Source organism: Rhinolophus hipposideros (genome assembly GCF_964194185.1).
Source record: "Rhinolophus hipposideros genome assembly, chromosome: 26".
Classification (NCBI taxonomy): domain Eukaryota; kingdom Metazoa; phylum Chordata; class Mammalia; order Chiroptera; family Rhinolophidae; genus Rhinolophus; species Rhinolophus hipposideros.
In genome coordinates this window covers 500,483-519,163 of record NC_138072.1, presented here as the reverse complement: position 1 = coordinate 519,163, position 18,681 = coordinate 500,483, and the positions used below count along the sequence as shown (strand labels likewise).

Genomic DNA, 18,681 nt, shown 5'->3' with positions numbered 1-18,681 from the left:
GTCCTCCGTGCAACCTGGGACCAGGGGCTGTCTGTGTGCTCTCCCTGCTCCCCCAGCCTGTTTTCTGGGCGCCTCCTATTGCTCCTGACTCCCCCGCTTCTTATTTCAGTGCCTGGGTCTCAGGGACAAGTCCTGGCCTCGGCCCGTGCACAGCCCATTGGGGTGCTGAGGTTTGTCACTTGGAGGGAAAGTGTCTGATTCACTGCAGGGTGGGGCAGGGTGGAGCCGGGAGCTTACACTGTAATTGCCTGGACCCCCGTGAATCTGAGCACAGTGGGTGACTGGTGGGGGGGTAGCTGGCTCACCGGCTGCCAGACCTTGTCACTGCTCTTCCGGCCTTTGGCTTCCTGCCTCTACCTGTGGTCTGTTAAGTGTGGCGACCCTGTCGCGTAGAGGACCCTGTCATTATCTCCATGTTACCTGCCCTGGCACTGGACCACCCTCTCACGGAAGTTGGCAGGGGTGGCTTTAAAAGGCCGAGAAGGTGGGCTGCGGGCATTCTGGGGGGCTCAAGAGGGGCATGGTAGCTGAGCCCCCCGAGTGCCAGAGCTGGTACATGCACTCCAGCCACAGGAACTGAGGGGCACCAAGACCCCCTCATCAGGCCCATTTCTGTGTGGGCCTAACTCGTTGGCTGCGAAGTGAAACAAAGGCCAACTTTAAAAGTGTGACGCTGACAGCTGTCCTGAGGGAGCCGTCACATGAGAGCAGGACACCTGCAAGTCCCCTGGGGCCTTTTCTCTCTTCCTAATGAGTCTTTATTGCCTTCCTCAGGGCATCAGCACCCCCTTTGGGTGGGCTCCCCTCCACTGAGACTCTTTTCTGTCACAAGCAGTTCTAAATCTTTTCTAAGGAAAATCAGATTTGCTCCTGGTCTCTTCCGTGTCCCTCCTCCTCTTTATTCTGTGGTGATGACAGAGGTCGTGAAGGAGGCCCCTGGGGAGGGAGGAGCCGCAGGACCAAAGCTCAGCCACACACGGTCGTTCTGCTGGGACGGGTGTCTGTGCACAGATGTCTTCCCGCCCTGGTGCAGACCGGTCTATCGCACAAGCCCCGGACCTTGGGCAACTGGGGGTGACTGTCTCACTTAGAAAAGGTAGTGGCAAATGAGGCCCGAACGGCTGTGCAGACTTGACTTCCCACCTTCCGCCTGGTAGCGCCCTGCCTCCCACAGCCTGCCCACCGCGTTGCTACCACTTGTAAAATCACCGCCATGTTTTCTGATTATACACGTGATACATGTTTATCATAAAAGCCAAAATTGGAAAATGCTGAAACGGCTAAGAGGAAATAAAGAAGAGCTGTCACGCCACCACCCGAGGCGAGGGGCGCTGTTCATTTTCATAGAGGTGACAGCAGAGGCCGCAGATAGCTCAGGTAGTCACCTGAGGACGCTTCCAGAATCCCGACAGCTGGTGACAAGGTGTTAAGGATGCGCCCTTCTCCCCTCTGCCCTCCCCCACCCCTGGTGTCCCCAAAGGCTCAAGATATTTCTCAGCCAATCCGTGTCCATGTCCCCGAAGGGTCCGCTCAGAGCAGCTCCACTTGTCAGGACGGCCGGGAGTTGGTGGCCTGGGAATATCTGACACGCCCAGAATTCCTGTCCCGGCGTTGACAGCTAGGTCCAATGTTGGAAAGCCCCCTGTCCATCCAAGACCGGCCACACTGGCGTTCCTCAGGCCCTGACCTGCCTGCTGGCCGCCTGTGGTGACCTGTCTGCCTGCCTTGCAGAGACCTGAACCACAATGAGCTGCGGGAGTTCCCGGCCGCCATCCGGACCCTGGGACGGCTGCAGGAGCTGTAAGTGTGCCCGCTGCCCCTGCCCCGGGGCCTCCCAGCCTCCTGGGGACGCGGTAGCCCGTGCCCTCCGAGGCCAGGTCAGGTCTGAGTGGTCACAGTCCTGTTAGCGTGGCTTCGAGCTTTTTCAAGGGTGTCAGCAGCGGAAACAGCCCTGAGCCCTTCGGCCTGGAAGACACATGGCAAATGTCACGTCCTGTTAGTCCAGGCCTAGCATCGCCCGTCTTGGTTGGGGCAAGTGAGGGATGGGGCTGGCCTACGGGGTCACTCCCAGCACTGGTGCTGCCAGGGGACGAGAAGCTGCTCCAGCTTCACTGAGCTCCCACTGTGCTGAGCACACATGGGAGTAAGACAGGCACGGGCCACCCTGAGGGTCCTTCAGGCCCGCTGAGGACACAGTAACACAGTAAAGCAGGGACCAGGCCCAGGCCCTTAGGGGCGGCTTGTAACTCTGGTCCTAAATTGTGCAGTAATGGCTAAAACGATCGCGACGCAGAGTAGCTGACTAATGCACGCTGACATTGGCATTTGGGAGGACGGGGTTTCGGTGGCAGTCATGGGCGGGGGGAGGCATTTCAGACAGAAGAACAGTGCAGGTGAAGACCAGACAGGCAGACCGTGACCATACGGGGGCCGGAGGGAGGCGGCCTCCCTGGGGGCGCGAGGTGGGTGAGCGGAGCCCCGGCTCTCAGACAGCGTCTTCACTCAGAGCAGCCCTGCACCTCGTCCAGACGCTGCAAGGTGTGCATGCCGGGCAGACATAGCAGATAAGGACGAGCTGAGGGGCGGGCCTGAGGGGTGCACATCTGTGGGTCTCTGTGTCTCTACATCTGTGGAGACAAAGCTGCTTGGGGACAGCACCTAAATCTGCAGGGTGTCACTCAGCATAGTCCCAGAGGCCGGGTTCAGGAACATGAAAGAGCCACTAAACAAAGGGACGGCTGAGTGAATAGCGGCCAGGGGGGGGCCTGGCTGGAGGGGCGGAGGTGAGTGTGGGTGAGGGTGAGAGCGTGAGGTGGAGGAAGGGGGGGGGAGGCGAGGAAGACCCAGAGAGCCAGCAGTGGCCGTGGACGCGAGGATGGGTGCTTCTCAGCCCTGCACTTCCTGTTAAACATCCTTCCCAACTAACCAAGGCTTGTGCTTCCAGAGCTGCAGATACCGGCGGGCGCCACGTTCCTCGTTTCCCCGGTGCCAACCCGGTCAGCATCCCAACTCGGTGGCCCCCTCACTTCTCTGGCCCTTAGTTGCAGGGGCTCCTGGGAGCGCTGTTTTTCCACCACCACCTCGGCCTCCTCACATACCCCTCAGCTTCCTCCTTGGGGATTCTCCAGGGCTCCCTCCCTCCCCCACGAGTGACTAAGGAGAGGGTGCCCCTCCTGGGAGCTGACTTGCTGTGGGGCTTCCTGAGGGCTCCCTCCTGTCACATGGGCCAGGGGACCGGCAGGTGCTTTGTTGGACAAGAAAAGTCAGAGGCAGGGCTGAAGCTGGAGGCTGCGGGCAGTGTCCCCGGTCTCACGTCCTTCCCAGTCGGCGCCGGACAGCTCCGTTGGTCCCCTGTCCCCTTCTGCATGCTTCTCCTGGTGCTCGCTGACTCCCGGCTTGTGTTCCAGGGGTTTCCATAACAACAACATCAAGGCCATCCCAGAAAAGGCCTTCATGGGGAACCCTCTGCTGCAGACAGTGTGAGCCCCGCTCCTCTGGGCCGTGTTTGGGGAGGGACCGGTGGAGGGGTGCCCCGGAAAGGGCCGAGGGGCTGACCTCAGGGCCGGGTCTCTCTTGCAGACACTTTTACGATAACCCCATCCAGTCAGTGGGAAGGTCGGCGTTCCAGTGTCTGCCTAAGCTCCACACGCTGTGAGTTGGCACCGAGGCTCTGCCCCGAAAGCACGTGCCCGAACCTGGTGGCTTCAGGGCCTCCCTCCCCACGTGGCTTCTTCCCGGACCCTAGATGGGTGCCGGGGGCCCTGGTCCCTGAGCGCCTGTGGGAAACAGACTGGGCCAGAGTGGCGCTTCTCCGGCGGCCTGGGCTTGGGGCCCCCCAGCCCTTTGCTGCCTCATGTTTACTGCTTTGTTTCCTGCCTCCCATTCATTTAATTCCCGGCCAAAATCCCACTTCTTCCCAAAAGCTTCCATGCTGCCCTCGGCACAGGGCCCCATCGTGACGTCACCAGCATCTTTAAAGCTCACGCTTCAGCTCCGTGTTCGTCGTTGCAACCCTCTTCCCCCGGCGCTGCAAGCAGGCTGTCTGTACATTTTCTAGACACCTCTGAGCCCCTCGGGTCCTGCTCGGGTGGAGCCCAGGCCCCACGCTGCCTGCTTGGGGTCCGACCTCATGTTTTCTGTGCTGCTGATGTGTGCCTGTCCTCCCAGGACGGGGTGGTGGGGACGGGAAAGCCACCAGTCTGAAGCGACCAAAAAGAAGCAGTGCAGAGCTCTGGTGAAGAGCCAGCGGATGACAATTTAGGGGAGACCCCGTCCCGGGCTGAGAGCAAACCCAGCAGCCCAGGGCCTTCTTAGGAGCACCTGAGCTGTCACCTCGGACACAGAGGCACCCCCCCACCTGCCCCCGGTTCCTTGCCTGTGTGTTTTGCAACCTGGGGCCCGAATGCTGAGGCTGCCGGTTCCATCTGGGCTGCTCAGCAAAGCCTGCACCCGGTCTGAGAGCTGGGGTGACCTAGGGGGCACTTCCCTAGACGGCCGGGAGCTGCGTGTGGACGTGCTCTGACCCCACCCTTCAAGCTGTTGGCTCTGTTCCCAGATCCCTGAATGGAGCCACAGACATCCAGGAGTTTCCAGACCTCAAGGGCACGACCAGCCTGGAGACGCTGTGAGTGGCTCTGTCCCCCCACTTCTCACCAGGGGCTCTCTGCCTGCCTCCCGAGACTTCCTGATGCTTTGCTTGCCCCTGATGTGGCCCAGAGGTCCCCTGGCTCTGCCCCAGGGGCCATGGCCGCTGCTAGGTGTGGCACTGCCACCGGTGGTTTGGGGGTGAGGAAGCTGGTCTTCCGTCTTCTCCGTGCTTGGATTTTTCAGGGGTGACTTCAGAGTTCCCAAGCCCAGGCGTGGGCGCCGACGACCCGTGCTGGGGGAGGGGCTGTGGAAAGCGGTCTCCTGTGCCTTCCTGGAGCTTGGTTTCAACTCAGACGCCCTCCTGCCTGCTCTTCTTACCTCCTGTGCAGCGGGTGCAGGGCTGTCAGGGCACAGGAGGCCGCGAGACAGTTTAAGAGAATGAAGGGAGCAAGCGAGCGCCCCACTGTCCGGCCCGCGTCACGTGGCTCATTCATGACGTGGCCCAACGCAATCGCTCCTCTGTGCCTCTGTGGTCTCCCCTAGATTCGCTAGCATCTGGAAAGTTTTCCATGAGGGCAGGAACAGTTCCCCAAGGACGACCTTGGCCTTGGGTCTCTCATGGGACACTGTCCCTGAGCCAAGCCCCCTCTCCAGGCTACCCCATCTGTCCTTCCCTCCTTTCCCACTCCTCCCCCGCCCCCAGGGCGCCCACTGTGAGCTCAGGTTGCCTGGCTCCACCACAGGCTGTTTCCTAGCTCCCCCCCCCCCCCCCCCCCCCGGACGCGTGGCTGCCGTCCTCCCTAAGGAGAGCAGAGAAGATTCTAGCCCCTGTGCTACAGGCCCAGTGTTGCTGGAGTCCGTGAGGAGACAGGGTGGAGACGCAGTGGGGGTGGCGAGTGGGGCAGGGCACGCAGTGTCCCGGTGTTCCCCTCTGCTCCCCGCTGGCTGCCCTGTACCTCCCTCCCCCTCCTGCCAGCTCTGTGTCTGTCCCCTGCAGGACCCTGACCCGTGCCGGCATCCGGATGCTGCCAGCTGGGACGTGCCAGCAGCTGCCCCGGCTGCGAGTCCTGTGAGTGGCTCACGCCCTGTCCCGCCCGCTGTGCGCCCACGTGCCGTGGACTGCAGCGGCGCCTCCTGCTGCTGTCCCACTAGGTCACCGCTCTCCCTGCAGTGGGACAGCGTGGGCTGCTGCGCTGAGCCTGCCTGGGGGAGGGGGCTGTCTCCTGCTCAGGGCAAAAGGACAGTGGTCTTGGGAGCCAGGCCTGGGTTTGCCCCTTTCCAGCGGTGTGAATTGGGACTCGCTCTCTAACACCTCAGAGCTCTGATTGCAAAGGGGGTAAATTTGCGAGGGCTGAAAAATACCTGTAGAGCACCTAGCACATAGTAGGTGCTCAATAAGGGCTGTGATTGCTCTAGTTTACACAAGAAAATTAACCCCTCTGGAGCCCTGGAGGCTCTTAAGTGTCCCCTCCTGACTCCAGCTGGAATCAGCCTCCCTCAGGACGCAGTCCTCCCTTGTCCCCCAGAAGGACAGGGACCTGGCGCCTGCTCGTGGAAGGGCTAGACTGCGTGTCTGAGACGTGGGCTCCCTTCCCAGCTCTCCCTCCACTGACTGGCAGTGTGTCCTTGGGCAGGTCCTATCCCCTCCCTGTGCCTCAGTTTCTTCCTCTGTCAGGTGAAGGGCTTGTGTCCAATGCTCTGTAAAGGCACCAGCACTGATCTTCCTTCCTGCCAACTCTATACATGGTGACGATAGGTGGTGGTCACGGGCTGGCACGACTAGCTTGCTCAGTGCCACTGCGTGTCCCCTGCACTGCCTTCTGCCTCTCATTTCCCGTTCCCCTCCCCCCAGGACCCTTGGGGTCCCTCTGGCCTTCATATGGATGAGGCAGCCCCACAGGTGCCCCTCAGGCCCGTGGGAGGCTGCAGACCAGTCTGAGGAGGTGGACCCGTGTGAGGTGTCAGCAGCCACGTCCCCAGGGAAGCAGGGCCCTGCCAGAGCTGCTCCCCTGGCCCCGCCTCACCCTGGCCCTGGCCTATGTTCCCAGGGAACTGTCTCATAACCGCATCGAGGAGCTGCCCGGCCTGCACAGGTGTCGGAAGCTGGAGGAGATGTGAGTCTGGGGTCGGGAGAGGTGAAGGCATGCAGCCGGCCCTGGACAGGCCTAAGGGGAGGGGCTCCGCATGCTGATCCCCGTTCTCTGAGGGCTGAGAGCTCAGCAGAGCCCTGCCCGATATGGGCCCGGGAGCCAGTGCCCAAAGGGGTCTCCAGGTGGCAGTAGAAAAGCTATGGTGGTGAGAGCCGGCCAAGGGCCAGGGGCACGGTGGGCCTGGTGCCTGGTGGGCTGGACAGTGTCAGGGCACTGGACGTGCCTGCGTTTCCGAGCACATGCTCTCATTTTCCACAGCCCACCAACACTCACACAGAAGAGACCTGGGATTCTAATCTGACAGGAAAAGGGGTTGCTCACAACGTCTCTAAGCTCTCCTCACCCAGCCCTGCTTTCTCAGGCTGGCCGAGCCTCCTGACCCCGCTGTGTCTGCCCCTGCTTCTCGGCAGCGTGACGCCTTTTGGGGCCAGGGCATGGGAGTGTCAGGGGCTGTCACGTTTGTCTAGATGCCCAAGGGAGGAGGGTCTCCAACACGCTGAGGCCCTGGGGCCGTCGCCTTCACACAACCAGTCCACTGAGCTCCGCTGCCCCCTGGGACCTGTCACGGCCGTTCAAGGGCTGGGTGGGCTCTGCTGCTGGACCCGGGTCTGCAGGACCCACGGGGCAAGACCGGCTGGGCGGGGAGCCAGGCACAGTGGGGGCGCGGGAAGCTGACTCCCTTCTGGGCCACAGGGATGGGTTTGTGGCTTTGTCTCCTGACCCACTTACCTGAGGCAACTGGGTGCTCTGTGCTCCCTTCAGTTCTGATGACTTCCGCGGGCTGGGAGAAGGGCAGGCTCTCCTTTCTTCTGCCCAGGCTGTGGGGGTGTGGAACGGAGGCAGGGCCCACCGTCACCCACCTCTCTTGCCCTAGTGGCCTGAAGCATAACCGCATCTGGGAGGTGGGAGCCGATACCTTCAGCCAGCTGAGCTCCCTGCGGACCCTGTGAGTACCCAGCACGGGGGGCGGGGGCTTCGGGAGGCTCAGACCAGCGCTCATGTCCCTGCCTCGCACACAGCCTCCTGCTCCTCCTCCCTGCCCCCGGCACCAGGACAGCAGCGCCTCCCATGCTCGGGGCTTCCCCCAACCACGTCCCTGGTGGGGACCCAGGGGGCCGGGAGGCTCTGAAGCCAGGCGGCCACATCCCTTTTTCTGGGGCACAGCCAGGTCGGGAGGCAGGCAGCAGGTACCTTCCCCAGAGGGCAAGCTCACCCGGGGGGTAAGTGAAGGAAAACCAGGATGGGAACAATAGTCCTCCATTGTCACGGTCCCCTCCTGTCACATCCTCTCTGCCCGTAGGGACCTGAGCTGGAACGCCATCCGGTCCATCCACCCAGAGGCCTTCGCGACCCTGCGCTCCCTCATTAAGCTGTGAGTGCCCACTGACCCCCGTCCTGAATGCTGCAGACCAGTCGGGGCTCTGGGCTGGCCGGGGGGCAGGGGGGCCCAGCATGGAGTGGGGACCTACATAGATGTCTGACCACACACCCAGGGACATGGCTCGAGCCTCATCAATCATCGTGACAGTCTGTTTGACAGACTGTGGGGCCCGATAAACACAGAGCTGGCCTCCCACAAGCTCTGGGACATCATCTGCTGATGTTCTGCGTTGCCGATGCCCTTGCACCCCTGGCAGAGGGGGAGCCATGGCCCCGCCGAGCATTCTCCAGAGAGCTGCCAGTCTGCAGGCAGCAGGGACTACAGGCCCCTAAATTACACGGGACGTAAGCCGGAAGCATGTCATGCTGGCTGCGTGGCCGTGATGTCAGAGCCGCAAGGGGCCCTGACGGGCTGCCACACTGACCCAGGTTCATCACTGCCCAAGGGGAGCTGCCTGCCTGCTGCCTGTGTCCTAAAGGCGTGTCCCCTAGAATGGGTCCTTTCTGATTAACATGAAGACCCCATGGCCAAGCCCCCGCCTGCTCTCAGAGATCCCCCAGGGCCACCCCTCACTTCACAGGGTGGCCCTCAAGGGCCAGGAAGCTCCTGCAGGGTCCCACATTCCTCTCCAGTCTGCTGCTGTCCGGGCTGTGGGGCGCAGCCTGTGAAACTCTCCCTCCGTCTTCTCTCTTCTGTTTGCTTTGCTCCTGCCAGATAGGTGGAGTGGGTATTTTTATCCCTTTGAAAGATGAGGACACTGAAACTCAGGCAGATTTGTGACCCCGTGACTCACGGGGTGGGGACAGTGCCAGCTTTCCTGCCTTCCAGGCTGTTTCCACGGCACAGCCTGTGGTGACAGTGTTTGTTTGGAGCCCTGGCTCCTCTGGGTCTCGGGGAGGGGAGAGGCCATGCATGGCTTCACGTCTGGCTTGGAAACAATGGATGACCGAGTCCCTGCCTGCGGCCGGCTCTGTCCAACCCCAGCTCTGGGCTCCCGTATCCTCAGAGAGGCAGGGGATGGGGCGACGACAGGCAGGTGCCCGAGGGGGCAGGCAGGGCCTCCGGGGTGGGACTCGGCCCTGGCACAGGCGGTGTGGCACCACCTAGGACAGCCCCAGGTGGACGGTCGGTACTGCTGTTTGCCGAGCGAGTCATGGGCGCTGCCCCCAGTGACCGGCCGTCTCCAGCACTTATTTCTCGCTGCGGGAGCTTCGTCCTCCACTCCTGTCCACCTGCGCCGTCCCAGGCACCCTGGCCGCACGCTCCACGCAGCCCGGACCCCCAGTAACCCTGACCGTGCACTGTCCTAGGGACCTGACAGACAACCAGCTGACCACACTGCCCCTGGCCGGGCTCGGGGGCCTAATGCATCTCAAGCTCAGAGGGAACCCGGCTCTGTCTCAGGCCTTCTCCAAGGACAGTTTCCCCAAACTGAGGTGAGGGCCTGGCTTTCTCCTAGGGCGGCTGGGAGGCATGGAGGGACCGGAGACAGACACAGGAAAAGCCTGGTGGTCGGCAGCATAGGGTTTGGCCATGACTGAGTGGGAAGGGCTTGTTTGTCCCCTTCTCAGTCCCAAGTACCAGCCCCAGGGGACACTGAGACCTCCTGTGAGGACAGAAGTCGGATGTGGGAAGGCCCCTTGGCCTCTCCTCCTTGCCCTGTTCTGTGCACCCAAATGGCCCGTCCTCCCCTGGGATCTGAGGCGTGGCAGACAGGCTGCCCGACCAGCCCCTGGTGCTAATGACAGCCCGGCCTCCTGTGTGGCTGGAGTCTCAGCCGCTACAAACTAATGACATGCATGGACGCTCCCTTCCCTTCGGAGGACAGTGGACCCAGCTGTGATGTGTCCCAGGCTGGGGGGCAGGAGGACAAGGGTAAAGGTCGCTAGGAGGGTCCCTGTCTCCTAAACAGAGAGGCCGAGGTGCTGCCTGGGAGGGGCCAGAGCACCTGAGAGCAGCTCCCCACGCGGAGCCGGCTGAGGGCAGAAAGTTTAGCCCCGGCTCCTTTCTCAAGATGATCAAGGAGACTGGAATATTCTCAGAGCCGCACACAGAGCCAGGAGGCCACCTGCACAGGGTCGGGGCACTTTGGGGTCGCAGGGCAGGCGCGGGGTGCCGGTGCCTGCCTGGGTTGACACCGGAAACCTTCCTGAGGCAGCTGTCTCACTCCCCCGCCCCAGGACCCTGGAGGTGCCCTACGCCTACCAGTGCTGTGCCTACGGCGTCTGCGCCAGCTTCTTCAAGGGCTCTGGGCAGTGGCAGGCAGAGGACGAGGGGGCCCCGAAGAGGCCCCCGGGCCTTCTGGCCGGAAGAGCCGAGAACCACTGTGAGTGATGGGGGCTTTGGGTAGGGTGGGGGGGAGGGGCTGGGGACCCAGAGAGCGAACCCCAGGGAGGACCACTGGTGACCTGGAGGCCATGAACCATGTACCTCGTCTCTCCGAGGCCATCCCGAGGTGCCTGGGAGAAAGTAAAGATGGTGACAGTGACAGAATAATGTCTCGGATTCGCCAAGCCCCTCACCGTTCACAAGGCAGTCCCAAGGCCACCTCTCCCAGGACCCTGCTGCCCTGGGGCTCCTGCGTCCTCCCACGTGGCTTCAACTTCAAGCGTTTTCTAGTCAAGCTGGCCAAGTGGGATCAAACAGAGTCAACTAAGTCCAACCTGCTTCCAAAGACAAAGCCCCCGCTGTGTCCTAGAGCCAAGGGTCAGCAGCTCAGGGAGTGTCACTGTCTGCCAGTCTCGGGGTGACGCTTCCGAGGCCACCAGGGCAAGAGGGGCCATCATAGCATTGGCCGTCGGGCCCCATTGTCTGTTTCTGGAAGAGTTGGGGTAAAAGGCAAAAAGGCAGCTGAGGTCCTGAGGGACCGTCCTGAGCCTCAGTTTCCTTATATTCCACGCTGCCGGGAGGCTTGAAGACTGTCCTGAGAGTGGGGTCTCGGGAAGGGGTGACGTCCAGGACTCCATGTTGGGCAGCCTCGAGGATATGCCCTGCAGCCGGGCTGACTCTGTGCCACACACGGCTGTCCCCGGGACGTCCCGACATCTGCCGTACACGCCCTCTGGGGCTAGAAGCAGGGATGGAAACTTTGCTTCCTCAAGGTGAAACTTTCCACCAGGCTTGGGTCTGGGCAAGCGTGGGCTGCCTGCCGCCCGAACAGGAGCTGGGGCAGGGCCCCCATTTCCTGTAGGAGCTAATGAGCCTGGAGAAGGAGAGCCAGGAGCTGCGGCTGCGGCTGCGGCCAGATCCGACTTCCTCCCGTGTGAGGGGTGCTAACACCTTGGCTGTGACTCCCAGCCTCAGACGGAGCCGGGTTCAGCCCTGTATTTCATTCACGCATTTTGATTTCACAGTACGGCTGAGCTCCATCCTGGAGAGCAGGGGCGGCAGGAAGGGAAAGTCGAGAAGGGAGGAAATGCCAGGGCGCACGGCGGCCTCCACCCACCCGATCGGGGCCAGGGGCAGCTCCGTGGCCATCCTGCCTCCAGGGCACACTCCAGCTGAGGCGTTGACCCTTTAAGTGGGGAGGGAGAGCCTGCGCAGGAAACAAGCCACATGAGCCAAGCACACAAAAAGTGGGACAGACGGTCACCTGGAAAGGATCTGGAGGACAGGGGAGAACCACAAGGTTCTGGCGGTGAAACCTGACATTGTGAGGGAGTTTCCTCTGAATGAGTTATAAAATGTTTCGGTTACCATTTCAAACTGGTTACAGAGTTGGTGGGCCCACAGATGTCCTGCGCCCCTGCTGCAGCTGGAGTTCGGAGGCCCTCGTTTAAGGAACATTGTAACAGCGACTAAGAAAACATTCCGTTTGTTTCAAACATGTTGCAGAATTTCTTGAACAATGTATTTACCTTCTTAATCCTATTTTCTCGGATTGACAGAACCACAGAGCCAGACTTAGAATCCGAAGGATGGTTCAAGATGATCTTGAACTAGGTGCAGATGTGCCCTTTGTCTCATTAGGGACCGTCTGCTTCACTGTCTCCAGTGACAGCTCATGCCCACCTCATGCATCTGGAAAGCTCCCCAATCCTCGCCACACCCCCCAAAATCCATGCTCCCCTGGGAAAGCATTGTGGTTAAACATTGGGCCGATGGGTAGACGAGGCTGGGTGTGCATTCTGCCCTGTCACTCACTGGCACTGGGACCTGGCCAAGCTGCTCCCTTTCCGTGAGCCTGTTTCCTCATCTGCTCGGCAATGTCATGCTGAGACGGTTACTGAGCCCTGAAGACAGGAGTCATAGCCCTTCCTGTGTCACGACAACCCTTGTTTGTGCCCACAAGCACCTTAGCTCAGGGCTGTCGTGTGCACCCCTGACAAGGCACCGGCTGGCACACGACAGACACTGGGTCCCACGTCTTGGTCGGACGACTGTCCTTGTGGAGCTCTGTGGCAGTAAGATCTGGAACTTCTCCCTTTGGGCCCTAATTTGCCACCTTCCACGATCCATCACTTTTCCTAGCCCCGCCCTCTGGGCCGACACAGCACATGGGCGTGTACCTGACAGGCCCTCAGTGTTTGGGGACAGCCAGTGCATCCCCATTCGCTCTCAGCTCCCTGACTAAACACCACAGCTGCTGGACTGCCTCACTCACTCACTGTCCCTGGGTCACCTCCTCGGAACGCGCTCCAGTTCACTGCCCCGTCTTCAGATGTCCCCACCTGGATGGGGAGTGACTGTGGTGGACTGGCTGGTGATTAATAGCTCCTGTCATCCAGGCCGCCTCCGCCCAGGCAGCACTCGTGGACCCAGGCTGCGTGGAGAGGACACAGCCATGTTACAGGAAGAGCACGTCTCGGGAGACACGTTTGCTGTAAAGAGCCGCAGTGCACATGACCCACACGTGGGTCACAGGGAGTCACCCAGCATTCACACCAAGGGCAGGAGCCATGTGCAGGGCCACTTGGGGTCCTGTGCTGAGCCGAGTGACTCGGTGACCTCAGAGAAAGTGGGGCGTGACTGACACTCAGCTCGGGGCCCTGAGCCACTTTCTGCTGTCCCCTTTCAGATGACCTGGACCTGGACGAGCTCCAGCTGGAGATGGAGGACACAAAGCCACACCCCAGTGTCCAGTGCAGCCCTACTCCAGGTGAGGAGGCATCTCGAGGGGTGGGGTGGCGGTGGGGACGCAGGTCCAGCCTGGCATGTTTGTAGCCATGCTTCCGGCACTTTCTTTGTCCCAGAACCATCTCTTTGGAGCTCAGCCTCCTCCACGGTCCCTGGGGAAGGAGCTGGAGTTCTCTCCCATGGTGGCTGCTTAGAGGAGGGGGGGTCAAAGCAGCCTTTACGAGTCAGCCAGTTAGAGGTTATACATCTAGGAGGAACTGCCTAGAGAGAGAAGCGGGACGAGTGTGCTGAGCCCACTGCTCATCTGGCGTGCAGGGGGGCTTCTGAGCGCCCCCGCGGTCTCAGACCCACAGCCTCCTGGGCGGGGGAGCCCTGAAAGCCATCTCCCCACCCCTCCCTTCCACCCACTCCAGGGCGGGAAATGTCCCTGTGTCCCTGGGTACTCCTTAGGCAGTGTCTAACCCTAACCGCCAAGGAACTCCTTGGGACTGTAAGAAAGGGAGGAACTCCTCCTCTTTTTTCCTCCTCCGTGGTGCTATCCAACGTGAGGTGTCAAAAGGGACGGACTCCCTTCTCTCGGGTGTGAAAGGCTAAGCGGCCAGGACGGGCGCTGTGCAGAGTGAGCGGGAAGCAGTGGACAGTGGGCTTCACGTGTGACCGCACCTCCGTTTCCCACTGTCCCGGCTCCCCTGGCTCGGGCCCTCGGCCTTCATCCCTGGGCCCCCGTGTGCGCTTCGCCGCCCCGCACCCGCCCCGCACCCGCCCCGCACCCGCCCCGCACCCGCCCCGCATCTGCCCCGCACCTGCCTCGCATCTGCCCCGCACCTGCCCCGCGCTCGGTGGCTGCAGCGCGCCCTCTAGCGGCCACCCTGGGCAAGCGCGCCCACGCAGGAGGCCCCGTGCGCTGTTTTTTCTGACTTGGAAACAAACCCACGCGCTTCATGCCGCGCAGAAAATTCTGAAAACCAACAATCAGCCAGAACGAGGTAAATGAGGAGGACGTTAAAAAAGACAAAGTCCAACTTGAACTTGCCTTTAAAATGGCCCATGCAGTGGCCACATTCGGGTCCTGCATATGGTGGAGGAGTGTGTATTAACAGCCCCTGGAAACGGGTTTTGGAGGAATATAAGGATTTGGGAAAGTGCATGACAACATTTTAACTTTAAAAGAGAATGAAAAGTCAAACCCCAGTTTAGTTTAAATGTGTGTGTGTGTGTGTGTGTGTGTGTGTATTTTTTTAATGGAAGGGAACATACCAAAATGATGAGTTATCTGGGAAAAGTGGGATCATACATAGTTTTAATTCTTCCATGTTACTGTTTCCAAAATTTTCTACGATTACCACCTATTACTTAGTGATCAGAAAAAATATGTATTTAAAGCATAGCTACCCGGAAAAGCCTCTCAAATTCCCAACGTACCTGCAATACATTGCAGAACAGGAGTCTGACACTAAAAGAAAGAAATAATAGTCCCAAATTACAAGGTGGTTTGAGGACAGAACCTGGGCGACAGAAGGAAACACCAGGATCTCAGCATCTCATGCAGGGCCAGACGGAAAAACCCCAGAAGTCATTGGATTTCGATTTATTTACTGATTTGCCTCCCAGATACTGACTGTCACTGAGCAGTAGACGTGGCCTGTGTCCCTGTCGCAGAGCCAGGGAGAGCCAGCCTGTCCGATATACCTGGTCAGGGGCCGTCCACGGGGGCCTCAGTGGACCCCGGCAGCCCCTCCCCTTCCTGGTCTCGACTCCGGCCGCAGCTGGTGCTGACGCCTTGGTACCAGCCTGTCCCTCCTTCCTTCCAAATGCTGCCCCTTTGCCAAGACTGCTTTGCCTCCCGTTTCCTCACTACCTGGCCGGCGTTGTGCGGGCCTGAACGGGGGTGCTCATGTGTTTCTGTTTTCTGAGGGTGTCGGGTTAGTGTTCCCTCCATCGGCAGCTCCGGGTGAGAAGAGTTGTGTGTGACCCCGTGCTCCTTCCCCGACCCCACTGGTCAGCCTCCCTCGGACGGCCGTCTCAGGGCACAGGCTCCCTGGCCTTGTCCCCGGGACCGTGTCTGGCATGATGTCTGTCCTCTCCCCTCAGGCCCCTTCAAGCCCTGCCTGCACCTGTTTGAGAGCTGGGCCATCCGCCTGGCCGTGTGGGCCATCGTGCTGCTGTCCACGCTCTGTAACGGGCTGGTGCTCCTCAGCGTGTTTGCCGCCGGGCCTGGCCCCCTGCCCCCCGTCAAGTTTGTGGTGGGCGCCATCGCAGGCGCCAACGCCGTGAGCGGCATCTCCTGTGGCCTCCTGGCGTCCGTGGACGCCTTGACCTTCGGCCAGTTTGCTGAGTATGGGGCCCGCTGGGAGACGGGGCTGGGGTGCCGGGCCACGGGCTTCCTGGCCGTGCTGGGCTCCGAGGCCTCGGTGCTGCTGCTGGCTCTGGGCGCTGTGCAGTGCAGCGTCTCGGCGTCCTGCGTCCAGGCCTACGGCAAGGCCCCCTCCCTGGGCAGCGTGCGAGCAGGGGCCCTGGGCTGCCTCGCGCTGGCCGGGCTGGCCGCAGCCCTGCCCCTGGCCTCGGTGGGGGAGTACGGGGCCTCCCCACTCTGCCTGCCCTACACCCCGCCCGAGGGCCAGCCAGCGGCCCTGGGCTTCGCCGTGGCGCTGGTGATGATGAACTCGTCCTGCTTCCTGGTCGTGGCCGGCGCTTACATCAAACTCTTCTGCGGCCTGCCGCGGGGCGAGCTGGGGTCTGGGTGGGACCGTGCCCTGGTGAGGCACGTGGCCGGGCTCGTCCTTGCCGACGGGCTCCTCTACTGCCCCGTGGCCTTCCTCAGCTTCGCCTCGGTGCTCGGCCTCTTTCCCGTCACCCCCGAGGCCGTCAAGTCCGTGCTCCTGGTGGTGTTACCCCTGCCGGCCTGCCTCAACCCCCTGCTCTACCTGTTCTTCAGCCCCCACTCCCGGGAGGACCTGCGGCGGCTGTGCCTGGGGGCCCCGGGGCCCCTGGCCCGTGCGGCTGCCAGCGAGCTGGAGAAGAGCTCCTGCGACTCCACACAGGCCCTGGTGGCCCTGTCCGATGTGGATCTCATTCTGGAAGCTTCTGAAACTGGGCGGCCCGCTGGACTGGACACCTATGGCTTTCCCGCAGTGACCCTCATCTGTCAGCAGCCAGGGGTCCCCAGGCTGGAGGGCAGCCACTCTGTAGAGCCAGAGGGGACCCACTTTGGGAACCCACAACCTTTCACGGATGGAGAACTACTGCCAAGGGCGGAGGGAGCCGCTGCGGCCCGTGGGGGCCTGTCGACCAGTAGGAGCGTCCAGCCCGGGGGCTCAGCCCTCGCCTCACACTTTTAAATGTCTCTCCCCGTTCTTCGCTTCTCTCTCCCCTCCATGAATGATGGCTGCTTGTCAAATGACTTTAACCCCAACTCAGCAGCTGGCCCGTAGCAGGGTGGCCCAGGCCCGTCGGCACTCTCCGTGGCCACGACCAGGGTGCTTCGGCCTGGTTTCCTCTGGGCGTCTTGCCGGTCATGTCTGAAGCTGTGGGCCAGAGGTCTGCAGATCTGCCTGAGACGGTGACGGGCGGTGGGGACTGAGTATGTGCAGGCGCAGGGAATGACGGGCAGCAGCACCTACAAGAGGACCGGCCGCCACAGGCATTTGGACATCTGCCCCGTGACTCCTGGTGGTACATGTGTCGGTGTCCATTAGCCCTGAGATGTGCTGTGCCAAAAGACTGCATATTAAAACGCGTTTGGGAAGATATGACACACCACGGCTCTTTCTTACAGAATCAAGTGCATTGTCGTGTAGGGAAGGCCCAGAGTGTTCCTGCAGCAGGAAAATTGTTGGCCTGTGTTTAACCCACTTCCCCAAATTATTCAACGACAGGTTTTGTTTGCCTGTTTGGTTTCCGTGGAATATCTCAGAACGTGTCCCAGAGTTCCCGCTCCCACACCGGCCTCGTCTCTGTACTGCCCGGAACTGCCCAGTGACCCCACAATGTGGCACCCGTCCTTGAAGGCCCTGAGCCCAGCTTGAGCTGGGTAAAGTGAGTGAGTCATCAACCAGAAGACACTGTACACTCTGTTGCCCTCCCCTGGGAAGGTGGGGACGAGCCTGTCCTGGTGGGACCAGCCTCGGCTCCCAGCGCCAGGGCAGGGAGCAAGGGGTCTCACATGTGCTCCTGTGGCCCCCCAAGCCCAGCCACCGGAGACACTTCTGCCCTTGGTAAGAGGGGGGCTGCCAGCTCCTGGCAGATGTGCACAGGCGAGCCTGTGGCTGGCGGGCTGGCTTCCCTCTGGCCCTGACTTGCGTTCCTGTTTCTCCTTCACATGCCACATCTCGCCAAAGCCTGCATGTTGGAACAGCCGCTGCTGTTGTGAGACGGGTTGCTGGACTCAGACAGGCCTCGTCTGGGCCCAGAGTAGCAGCTTGTCCATGGCCTTGATATAACCACTCTGCTTCATCAGCAGTAAAACAGGGGTGATGGCAGTGCCACAACTCTGCAGGTTCTGGAAACCCCCGGAAGAGAGTTGTCATGTAAAGAGCCTCGCTTGGTGCCTAGCGCATGAGTACTTGGGAAATGTTAGCTGCTCTTGTTATTACTCACCCAGCTCCGCACAGGCGGCCGTCTGGGGGCCAGCTCAGCTGAGGGGGAAACGGAAGGGTCCTGGGAGCTACTCCTGAGAGGAAGGCAGGCCCCCGGGTGGGGAGCCTGGCAGCAAGGCTGTGGTTCATGGGGACGTTGCTGAGCTATGAAGGGACGGCAGGCCGTGAGGGAGGACCCCCCCTGTCACCTTCTGAGGTCAGTGGGGGAAAGCAGAATGCTCCCTAGAAGGGACCACTGCACCACCTGATGCTGTCCAGGTAGTTCCTCAAACATAACTCTCAGGTGTGGACAGAACCAGAGGAAGTCGCCTCTGCTGCGAGGTTTGGGGAAAGATGCCTCTGCAGGCCATCTTGGAAGCATGGACTCGCAACGTCCTGGTTGAAGGATGAGGCAATGGAAGAAAGGGGTCGTGGTCTAGTAGGGTGGGTCACCTGTCAGCCCTGATAGAAACTGAGAGTGGGAGAGTGGGCTGGGCGCTCTCAGGGGCCCTTGGCAGGAGCCAGAGGCGACTTGCCAAGAAGCAAGGAGAACGTGGGGTGGGTTGTTTCTGAGCAGACTGCGTCTGTGCTCATCCCCCAGCCTGCCCCCGCCTCACAGGCAGTCCTGGGCAGGACTCCGAGTGGCCCTGCCGGCACCAGCCGGGGGACAGGTTCTGAAGCCACAGCCCTACCCCGCTCCCAGTGCTTGCGTCCCTCAGGCTGCCCCAACCTAAACAAGACAACCTGGGAAGGGGCCGCCTGCTAATGGAAAAATACACACTTGGCTAGAAAAGGAGCTTTATTTGTATGTGTTGAATTCCCACAGCAGCCGAGGGATAAATAGCTGGCCCAGCCTAGCTCAGAGACTGCCCACGAGGTGGGTGGCAAAATCTGTTCTGATTTAGATCGCTTT

General features: G+C 61.1%; 1 protein-coding gene across 1 annotated transcript; it reads left to right on the top strand.

Annotated features, from left to right (window-relative positions):
- The first annotated feature begins 1,731 nt into the window (after nucleotides 1-1,731).
- Nucleotides 1,732-16,942, top strand: LGR6 (leucine rich repeat containing G protein-coupled receptor 6). The gene is made up of 12 exons (XM_081039309.1): nucleotides 1,732-1,800; nucleotides 3,408-3,479; nucleotides 3,580-3,651; nucleotides 4,556-4,624; nucleotides 5,585-5,656; nucleotides 6,636-6,701; nucleotides 7,555-7,683; nucleotides 8,038-8,109; nucleotides 9,429-9,554; nucleotides 10,299-10,444; nucleotides 13,136-13,216; nucleotides 15,286-16,942. Exons 2-12 carry the CDS (start codon nucleotides 3,454-3,456, stop codon nucleotides 16,530-16,532), a joined length of 2,106 nt encoding a protein of 701 aa, XP_080895435.1. The 5' UTR covers nucleotides 1,732-1,800; nucleotides 3,408-3,453; the 3' UTR covers nucleotides 16,533-16,942.
- The last annotated feature ends 1,739 nt before the right edge of the window (nucleotides 16,943-18,681 follow it).

Coding starts and splice junctions, on each gene's coding strand:
- LGR6 (XM_081039309.1), top strand. CDS start 3,454: ATGGGGAACCCTCTGCTGCAGACAGT. Junction 10,445..13,135: donor CGGAAGAGCCGAGAACCACT/GTGAGTGATGGG, acceptor GTCCCCTTTCAG/ATGACCTGGACCTGGACGAG. Junction 13,217..15,285: donor CCAGTGCAGCCCTACTCCAG/GTGAGGAGGCAT, acceptor CTCTCCCCTCAG/GCCCCTTCAAGCCCTGCCTG.